This window comes from Glycine soja, chromosome 17 (assembly GCF_004193775.1).
Source record: "Glycine soja cultivar W05 chromosome 17, ASM419377v2, whole genome shotgun sequence".
Lineage (NCBI taxonomy): Eukaryota > Viridiplantae > Streptophyta > Magnoliopsida > Fabales > Fabaceae > Glycine > Glycine soja.
In genome coordinates, this window is record NC_041018.1 from 11,921,092 (window position 1) to 11,932,583 (window position 11,492).

Sequence of the window (11,492 nt, forward strand, 5' to 3'; positions counted from 1 at the left end):
CTAAGCACAGTGGGACCTGAAATATTGCTCCTCAACTGAGGTTGACACCTAGTATCTCACCTCGACTAACCTACTAAACCACACGTTAATGCATATTACAATGACAGCCTGATAGTAAGGTTGTGTTGGTTAACGAGGAGAGAAGTAGAGTAGAAGGAAATAGAAAAAGAAGAGTAGAAATAGGTGAAAAATAAAATGATAAATTGTTTAGTTGAAGAAAATTAGAGATAAGAAATGAGGAAAGAGATAGAGAGATGACTAAAAACATGTAAGAAATAGTACAAACAGGTTTTACCATTTCTAAATCATCTTATTTCTCCTCCACCAAATTCTTAAAATTAATTCTATCATTTCCAATATTAATTCTACTTGCTAAAACCGGACAGAACCTAAAGGAAAAGAAGAGAATAGGTGAGAGAAAAAAATAGATGAAAAATAGAGTAAAAATAAAATTTATTTGATTGAGCAGAAATAGAGTAAAATAAAGGAGAAATATTATTATTGATATATTTTTTATTATTCATAATAATATTTTAAATTTATTGTTTTTAAGTTAAATAAGAATTAAAGCGGCATAGGGAGGCAAAATAACTCTGGTAGTAAGTTTTTGAAAGAAGAAAAAAAAAATACCTTGTTGCATGTAGTTCAACGCCCATTCAGTGTGGAGAAAGAAGAATTTCTTCACATATCCGCTCAATTAATTGTTGATCCTGCCTAAAGTAGTCTGTATCTTATACTTCCCAACATTACCCACCAACATGTGAATGCAAGCAACCATCAGTTCACCTAAGGATGGTAATGGAACAACATGGACACGAGTAGTAATCCCTCGTCACTTGTCTTGTTAGATGAAAATCCACCTCATACTAATATGAGTATTCTCGTTAAGTGAGTCTATACAGATTTATTTTTATAATTTTTTGTTAAAATGTTTTTTTTTAAAACATAAAAATAGAAAATTGTTTTGATATATATATATATATATATATATATTATAAAAATAAATAATTTTTAAACATATATTCATACTAAAAATAAGTTAGAGTACGTAACTTAATTTATATATAAGAGAATTTAAATTGTGGGAATCTTCATATATAAGTACCTTTTTTTATAGAGTATAAGTACCTTTCTATCCATCCTTGTTTGTTAATAAGCAAGTAGAGACAAAAATTAATAGACTTTATTCACAACTATTCATTAAGCTGCTCAAATCTAATATGTGTCGAAGTTTACTCTTTGGTATTCGACAAGTACAATTTTTTGTTGTCATCCCTTAACCTACCAAAATTTTTCGCCTTGCACTCAACGAAAAGTCTTCTTGCTAAGAGGAATAGGTATAAAGGTTGGGTGTGCCTAAGTGAGTTATTTGTTGAGCGAGATAATGTCTTCTTGAGCAAAAGTGAATTCGTTAAACAAGATCTTTTATCACTAAGCAAAAATTAGACACTGAATAGAGAAGAATCTCTAAAGTGAATTCGCTAAGAAAGACCTTCTCTTGCTGAGCTAAAATTGGATAGAAAGAAAAGGTGACTCCTTGAAGTGGATTCGCTTAACGAGCATGTAGCTTCGCTTAGCAAAATTTTCATAGAAAGTAGGGTAAATTCTTGGAGCTTGTGTTGCTTAGCGAGATGCATTCTTGCTAAGCAAGAATTGAGAGAGTTGCTGAGTGAGACCATTCTCGCTATGCAAAAATGCAATGTAGTGCAGGAAAAAAAATCCTTAATCCTAGGAAAGAACATGTTGTTGGCTTTATACCACATGTGATGGATATGTATGACATATTTGTGAGTCATTAGATAAATGACATGAATTGACTAAGAAAGGTAGGATCCTGTTGTGAAATGTCCAATGGAAACATGAGCATTATGTATGTAAAACCAAGCATAAGAACATCAAGTATTGTGATGAAGGGAAGTATGTAGGAATTTGGTTGGTAGAAGTTGTCAATAAATGTTATTTACCTTGGCCTTGGAAGTGATGATACCTGGTGTGGAAACTTTAATGACCTATGTTGATCCTATGGAGTCGGAGCGTATTGACAAAGATTGGTAACCTTAACTAGCCACTAAGAAATATCATTCTAGTAAGTGTGTGAAAGCTAAAGGCATTAGTGTGTTGATAGCACTTCTTATGTTTATGCATGTCCTACTAGACTGCTTTCAAGGGTTTAGAATGGTGCCTCATGTGCAAGAAAAGTATAAGTTAAACATTGTTGCATTGCAAAAGCACTATGTTATGTTTTTTTTTTTTGTTATCATGTTATTAATACAGAGTATTCATCAGTTTTGTCGATGACTAATCTTTGTCGAAAAACTTGATTGGACACCTTTAGTGGGATTCAACCCTTCCAACCACGTCTTTTTCATCCACAAAACTTGAACTCGAGACCTTGCTTAAGAGACCGAGTCTAGTATCATTCGAATCAACGACTTGTTGGTCAATATGTTATGTTTAAGACTAATTTCTTGTGATTGACGTTCTCTTATTTATGTGTGTGTTTTGTTTGTCTCTATTTTCATACCTTAAGCACTAAGTGAGATGTATTTCACTCCTTATATTTTTCTCTGTTTCATTTGAATGATTTTGATGTATCGGACTGTAGAAGCAAATAACACAAGAAGAGGGGGTTGAATTGTGTTTTTAAATATTTAAAAAAAAACTTTTTGAACACAAAAAATACGTTTTATTGTCTGATGCACATAAAACTAAAAACACTTAGACATGTTTTGATTTAGACTTTATCAGATGATGAAGAAAACATTTTTCTTTGAAAAACAAAAAGAGATAAAAGATCTAAAAACAAATTCAAACCCTTTGTCAATTAAACAACAAGAAAGTATTCAAAGAATTTATATTAGTTTCTCTCAATCCTGAGACTACGTGCAGTAGTTCTTGGTAACCATCAAGTTTTCACTAACTTATCAAAGTTACAAGTATTGTTTAGTGTCACTTTTGACTCTTACACTTGTAAGCTTTACCTCAAGCTTGACTTAAACCCTAGTATTCCATGTTCAACCAAGCCACTAATGGCTCTAAACAAATCAACAAGAGATGTTGAAAGTTTGTTCACTGACTAAAGTATGATCGTTTAACAGACGGGTATATCACTTAACACTTTTAGTCTTTTCTCTTAAGGTATACAAGATGTTTTGAGAGTTTAGTATCTTTACAATAATATACAAAAAGTTTTACAAGAAAAAATGAAAAAATGATTTACGTAGATGATTCGTGTCTAGTTTCTTCAAAGCTTCTTCTATATATAACCTTCATCTCCAAGTATATGTTGTTTCTCAACGGTTAAATTTTTCACTCTGTTCTTTGTTTGAGGTCTTTAGTTTATTGAAACATTTAATGCTTGTATTAAATGCACGTTTCTTCTTCATGCAAAGTTTATATTGATAGGATAGTGTGTCTTGTGATTCAACAGAGAAGTCACTTCTTTCTTCATAATAGATCTTTAACAACAAAGAGTGTCTTTTTGAGGATGATTAGTGTATTTCAGGTTATGGACTTTTTTTATTTTCCACAAGACTTTGAAAAATCTTAAGAGGATGTTTTTGAATGAAAGAATCTCAAACATAAAATATTAAATGAAGATCTTAAATACACTATTTAAACGTTTTATCAAATCGTTTTATAAGTGTATTGTTTGAAAACTTCAAATGCAATTTTTATCTTTCTATTTATTTACATCCAATCAAAATAATTATGAGTCATGATTTATTTTTAAGACATAAATATCTTTTAACTTAACAGGAACTATAGGTTAACTCAACTAAATGTGAATAAATTAATATTCAAATTTGGCATAAGAAAAAATAACACAACTAAACTTTCATTCGGTTATTTAAATAAATTTAATTTAAAACTTGAATTTATCTTGAGTTATAAAAATATAAGAAATTTTAGGATGATTTACTTAATTTGTTTATGCCTAGTTACATTTAGTAAACCAACTAGATATTTTAAATATAATTTTATTTGTATCGCTTTATTAAAAAAAAAACTCATTTTTTAGCCTTTATAAAAATAAATTCAAAATCAATTTTAATATTTTAAAAAATTACTCGTATAACCACAATGAACATATTAATATTAGAAGTTTTAAAATCGTTGTAATTAAAATTATTAATGTATTAATTTAAAAAAAACAATTTCCACTTGATATGTGTATATACAATAATATATATATATATATATATATATATATATATATATAATTCACAAGTTATTTCACATTGAACAAACAAACTTTATCAAACACTTCCATAAAACTTAAACAATTCAGTTTTATATAATTTCACACTAGTTGTTTGGCCATCCACTAGTAACTCAACTCAACCTCATTCAAATCAACATCCAACTTGGCAAGATAGTAGCTGTTTTTAGTTAATGACACCTAATTCTTGTGATAAAATAATGATCAATTGGACAACTGATGGGGTCATCTTTCGTAGTGTTAATCCAAAACCAAAATGATGAAATCTAAAAAGGTAAAGGGTTTCGTTGAATTGTGATTCGTAGTTACTGTCCTGGAAAACACTAAAAGCATAAAGCATATACAGTTACTGGGGGATGCAAATTGGCGAGTAGTGGGGTCCTCTCAACCTGTTGGGTTATTGAATTTGGAAGAGACTTATCCACAAGTGCAAACCTCGTAAATGTGTCCACAATCGTTGTATCCGCATTGTTTGATTCGTGTCCTTCAGTCCCACGTTGTTTTCCTCGCCACTCGCCATCTTCTTTCACCCTTTTTTTTTTCCACTCTTTTTAACAACAAAAGTTATCTTCATTACTTAGCACGGTGCTATTTGTGTGTCAAAGTTTTACTCCTTCCTTTCCAATTATAATAGTAGTGTAAAAAAATTGTCTTCAAATAATTTTATTTTTTAATGTATATTAATTATTTTTTCTAATTATATTTATCGTATATTGATGATGAATTATAAAATATAAGAATAAATTAATGATGATATAAGATTAATTTTATAAAATTATTCTTTTTTATCTGTTTTTATTTGATCCATAAGAAATAAATTAGGATGAAAATTATTTTGTGACGACAGAGTGAGTAATATTTTGGTACCTATGTTAATTACTTAGCATAATCTAATTATACATATAAACTTAAATAAGTTGTGCGCTATTCGTATCCTGCAATATTGAATTAATTGTTTATCAGTTTCCTTAATTAAAATTACACTATATTTGTTTTCATAAAGTTTATTTCATTTAACATTAATAAAGTGTAAGTGTTCGATTTAGAAAATTTTAAAGTATCTAATTCTTTCACCGAACCTTGAGGCACAAGCTATTTGGATAAGTTTTTTTTTTAAACAAATTATTATAATTTAAGTTTTAAAAAATGTTTTTAAACTTATAATAATAATAATTTTTTATCCTTGTGTTCTAAAATAATTCGTCGAAATCATTTTTTACTTTTTTTAATATATATAATATGATTATAATTCTATGTACGTTATTTAAAAACACACACCAAAAAAAGGCATTGCATAGACTATACGTGAGCTATTGAATAGAAGAATATTACGCATTGAATAATTTTTAATTTGATTTTTTAATAATATTATTTTTATTTAACATTATCATAAAACGTTTAATTTCTTTTCATGAGATAATTTGTTAATTTGTTTCTCTCTTTTCATGACATACTAGGCGATTGTGCAGCATGGAAGGTGACAACAGGAAAGACAAGCAAAGGAGCAAGTTGTCTGCGCCTGTAAGCAGAATGACATCATACATGTACGATTTTTCGTCAGAAAAAATTGACTGAAACTCATTAATAAAAGAAGTGATATGCATGTAATAATTTTTTTTATAAAATAGTATATATTTAAAATTTACATTAATTTTTTCTGTTCTGATATTATTTATCTTATAAATATTCTCACTTAAATTATAGTGCAAGAATTGCCGGCTGAAATATAATAATAACCTTATGCTTTAGTCTGACTTATCATAAAAAATGTTGTAAGAAAAATCCACAAGAGTATATTTATTTGATTAAGCACGTGAGAAAAATGGGCACTAATTCCTTGCCGTTTACACTTTACACATGCGAAGCTTCAGCGAAGCTAAGGCGAGGACCCCAACAGCCACCATCCACAAATGCATGAACCTACATTCCTATAAATACCCCCTAATTCATAACCCTCTAAGTTCCAATATTTAATATATCCACCTTTTGGGGAGACCACCGGAGATATGTACGGACGGAGTGATTCTTACGAATCCGATTTGGCGCTTCTGGATTCGATTCGCCGCCACTTGCTGGGAGAGTCCGAATTGATATTCGGAGCCCCGAATTTCGGTTCGGGTCGGAGCTCCAGTTTCAGCAGCTTGGACTCGTGTTTGAGTGATGATTGGGGAGAGCTTCCGTTTAAGGAGGACGATTCAGAAGATATGGTGTTGTACGGCGTTCTCCGTGACGCAGTTAATGTGGGGTGGGTCCCATCCCTCGATGCCGGCTCGCCCGAGAGCGTCTCGTCGGGTTTTCCGGCGGTGAAGCTGGAGCCTGATGTCATGCCGGCGTTGATTAATCCGTGTCCGCCTCCGGCGCCGGCGGTGGAGGAGAAGAAGGTTGTTCCGCCGAAGGGGAAGCACTACCGCGGCGTGCGGCAGCGGCCGTGGGGAAAGTTCGCGGCGGAGATCCGGGACCCGGCGAAGAACGGGGCTAGGGTTTGGCTGGGGACGTTTGAGACGGCGGAGGACGCGGCGTTGGCGTACGACCGCGCCGCCTACCGGATGCGAGGGTCGAGGGCGCTGCTGAATTTTCCGTTGAGGGTTAACTCCGGCGAGCCAGATCCGGTGAGGGTGACGTCGAAGCGGTCGTCGTCGCCGGAAAGTATGGCGGCGGCGGCGCCGAAGAGAAAGAAAGTTATGGTGGTGGGGACGGTGCAAGAGCAAGTGGGGAGTCAAGTGGTGGAGTGTACACGTGGCGAACAGTTATTGGTTAGCTGAGAGAGATTCTAAAATTGGTATTGTGTTTATTAAATACAAAAAATACAATACTCTTTTGTAATTATGTGAGGTGCGTGTGTAGTCCTATACCCATCATCCAACTCAATCTTGCAACAGAGAAAAAAAAAAGGTGAAAGATGAGACAGGTGATTTTAGTATATCAAATTTCAAATGGTGAGTGGTGAACCCACCACGGGAAGAAAAAAATTAAAAGATGATGATGAGTGATGACAGAGGTGAGGATATGTAATTTAGCTTTGTGAATACTACCAAATTTGTTTGTTCAACATTATGAATTATGAATGGGTTAAATGTGACAAATGAGTTGAGACCTTAAGAATCCTTCTAAATGATTATTCTGTGATAAATTATTATCAATTGCTTAATTGTTATTCTGAGTTGAAAAGCATGGCAACATGTAATAAAATGCACCAAATAAAACTAGGGACGCCAATGGAAATGATTTTTTAAATGGTAAACGTTAATTTTATTAGTTTTGTTAAAAATATTAGTTGTTTAGAAGATTTAAACGTGTGATTTCTCTTCTTTTCACTCTTCCTTCATATTTTTTCAACTATTGAATTAATCTTATATCTCATAAAAAATATAAAAAATAATGTTTTTATTAGTAAATATTAATTTTATTAGTTTTATTAAAAAAATATTAGCTGTTTAAGAAATTTAAACATGTGGTCTCTCTTTGTTTCACTCTTCCTTGCTTTTCTTATAACTATTTGATCAATCTCATAATAAATGAAAATGGAAGAAAGCATAAGGTAATAAATGAACAATTTAATGCTATGTTGTGGTAAGACTAATGTTAATAAAATTTTGGCAGATTTTTAGGGAATTGGATCCGGTTATTGAAAAATTAGATATATGACGCAAGAATGTAACAAAAAAAAATGAGGCAAAATAAAAATAGTGTAGCTTCTAAATAAAATGCCATATTTGTCTTTTAACAAATTATAATGACACCCCATATGTTTTATTTGAATATAAGATTTCCTCTGTTTAAAACTATTTCTTTGATATACTTTCATGTAATGTCGTTAAATTATATTTTGTTTTAAAATTGAATTATATTTTTATTCTAACTATTTTTATTGAAATTCAGGATTATCCGAGTTAAAACTCAAGATCACTTATCTTCTTCATTATTAGATTTCTTTTAAGAGTGGAGACAGTTTACGTTATTGCTAGTTTTAGTTAATTCTTTTCCTTCATCTTTTTGTTTTTATATTTTGATGGATAAAAAAATTAAGGCTTGTGGTTTTCTCCCCCTTCATCACTTACAATTTCTCAAAGTTTCAACTTTTAATCAAATTCAATCATGGAAAATATCTTTAGATTCCTCTATAATCATTGTTGTAAGCCCAGATATATGGTGATTTTGAATTGTGTGGATTATAACATTTCTAATTGGCAACTTTTTGGCGGCTTACACATTACAACACTTCACACAACTTTCCTAAGGTTGACCACTAATGGCCGGTCTCTCTAGGCTGATCTCTCCAAGTAGAGATAACGAAATGGACCCAAACCCTATGGGCACCCGCAAAATATCCACAAGCGGAGAGGATAATTACCTGCTTATTGAAGCTGAAAATGGGAACAGGTATTTACCCATAAATTTTTGCAGGGATGGGTGTGGGTACGAGTACTATAGTACCACCCCGCCTTGTCCTGCACATCTCATATATATTATATATTAATGTAATTAAAATATGTTAAATAAATAATTTTTATTATACATATACTTTTATGTAAAAACAAAGTTATATTTTTTCCAATTCAATTGATATTTTAAATTCATGGTTCATGCTTTCCAATTCAAGTGTTGATGTTATAATTGAGATTATTTGACTAGGGATGTGTCATATTGATTTTATTTCATATAAGCACTTTTATGTTGAGACGGATGAATACAATCATGGTTTTGGTTTGTAAATTTCATATTAACACTTTTATGTTGAGGTCAATATTATCCATATGCTTTCAAATGTCATTTTGGTGTTGGATTGACTCGTAAATCTTGAATATTGTTTTGTGTAGAAGGATCATATTAGTTTTAACATACATTTTATTATATTTGCTTAACTCTATTTAAAAATATTGAATTATTATTTATTTTTATGTATAAATTTATGACTTTGTGATAGGTCTTTGAGAATATTGTCATCACATGATATTCAAGTTTAATTAGAGTTTTTGTTAAGCAATCATAACATTAAATTTAAGAATTTCTTTGTTGGATAATTATCTTTTTAATGTTATTTATTTATGACTTGAATGTTTGGAGAAATCATGTTATGCTTATTTTTTTTTAATATTATGTGTGAAGGTTTTTAATGTTATGTTTAGAATATTTAAAAGTGAATTTTCAATTTATTTATAATAATTTTTTATTTTTTAATTGATATATATTTTTTGATTCATTAACTTTATACATTAGTAAATTGTGAGTCACATGTACAAATACAAATATAGATGGATAAGTATCCAATAATATAAAAATAGGAATTAAAGTTGTTATCCACGTAAATATAGATCAGATATAAATATTTTTTAAAACAGAGATATAATAACGGGTACTATAAAATCCTTTTCATCATCATCCTTATCTTTAAAGGCTGAAATTCTTTAGGACAAACGCTAGGTCAGTCTCGATAAGAACAAACATTTGCTTATTAACTCTTTAAAAATATATAAGGTAAGATGAAGTTAAAATTGACAAAACACAAATGGTTTAAATACAATTTTGTTTTTCTCAACGGGACAAATATGTTTTCTTTTATTAGATACGCATTACTTTAACATTAACGGGACAACAAAAAGTAAGCTACAAGATGAAAAACAAGTAATAACGTGGGATTTCCTGTGTAAGAAAAGTTGAGTCCATAGTTATATTATATTCAAAAAAAGTGTTTCAATGTTGAATTATTGGTAACACGACATTATTATATTTTTCGTAGAAATGAAAGAGAGGAAGACGCCTAGGAAAAAAATACACATTATTTTTTAAAGTTAGGATTCTTATAATAATTAAGATTCTTCAGTTATAATATTATAAATGCTTTTAATATTTTGAAGAACATAGGGCACCATGTAGTTCATACTTTACTAATAAATTATAGTTAATCTCTGCATTATACATAAAACAAGAAAATAACGTTTTATTTGGTTTTTAAAATGGAAACATGGTGCCCCACAGCCCCCATACATGATACACCCCTACACTCGCCATCACGGTTTTAAACAATTATGAATTAATTGACCGATCACATGATTTTGAATAGAAGCTAAAAAGTATCTAAAAATATTTGAATTTATACAAAAATGCATTCGTAATTAATTTAAATAAGTAAAAAATATATAAATAAATTTAACTCAGGATAAAAAAAATCTAAATTTAAAAATATATATTAAGTATTTAATATTTCAGGCAAAAAAATTAATATGAAATTTTTTGAAAGTTAATCAAAGATTGAAATTTGAGAAGAAAAATTATATTTAAAAACAATCAATAATTTGAGAATGATTGAAATGGGATCTATTACGATTATGACAAATATTTTTCTTTTTAAAAACGATAAACACTTATATTGAATGCTTACACAGTTGTTGTAGTTGTATTCAACAATATACATGAATTAATCATTGTAAATATTTTAATACTTAAATATGAGTTTTATAGATAAAAAATGATTACATGATTTTGAATTGGATGAAAATACGACAAGACAACTATAAATAGTAAACTAGTAATCCTTGATCACGCACTCCGTTGGATGAAAGTTCACCCCGTATTATACCCATAAAGATATCCATTAAGTTGGTATTTATAAATTTTGTAAATATTTGTGGGTATCCACCAATATTTATCTATTTCCTTTATTAGTAAAGGGGGCTACCACCATAGGACTGGTGTTCTTTTTAAAATATAGATTTTAAATCAAAGTATAAATTAAATTAAATTAAAAAAAATAAAACCATATATTTATGGTAAAAACAAATAATTTTGAAATATACTTATCCTAAAAATAAGTTATCGAAGAATGCATGCTATGATATTCTCTCTGACACTTTTTTTTTTCTCTTTTTCATATACTTCCTCCGATTAAAATTCATTAAATATCACTAATTTTAGTAGATTTTATTTTTTTAATTAATATTTATCTCTCCTGATTTATATTAATGAAAAATAAAACCTATTAAAATTAGTTATTTTAAAAAAAATATCAAAAAGAAAAGAAAGTATCAGAAAGAAAATGTCTTAACATTTCCTCAAAATTCATAATATATATATATATATATATATATATATATATATATATATAATTAAGAATATTTAAGCAATTCTAAATTACGAGACGGGTACCTGTAGGTATTATCTAACCCCACTTTTTTAATAAATAGCTATAAATGAATCTATTTATTATACTCATAGATATTTGTTGAACTATCCATTTTTATAGTGAATTTTATTCATAATCATTTGCAAGTAC

General features: G+C 29.7%; 1 protein-coding gene across 1 annotated transcript; it reads left to right on the plus strand.

The window, feature by feature from the left end:
• Positions 1 to 6,167: 6,167 nt before the first annotated feature.
• LOC114391418 (ethylene-responsive transcription factor 1A-like) lies at positions 6,168 to 7,321 on the plus strand. Its single transcript, XM_028352422.1, has one exon. The coding sequence runs from the start codon at positions 6,229 to 6,231 to the stop codon at positions 6,982 to 6,984; it is 756 nt and encodes a 251-aa protein (XP_028208223.1). The 5' UTR covers positions 6,168 to 6,228; the 3' UTR covers positions 6,985 to 7,321.
• Positions 7,322 to 11,492: the final 4,171 nt, after the last annotated feature.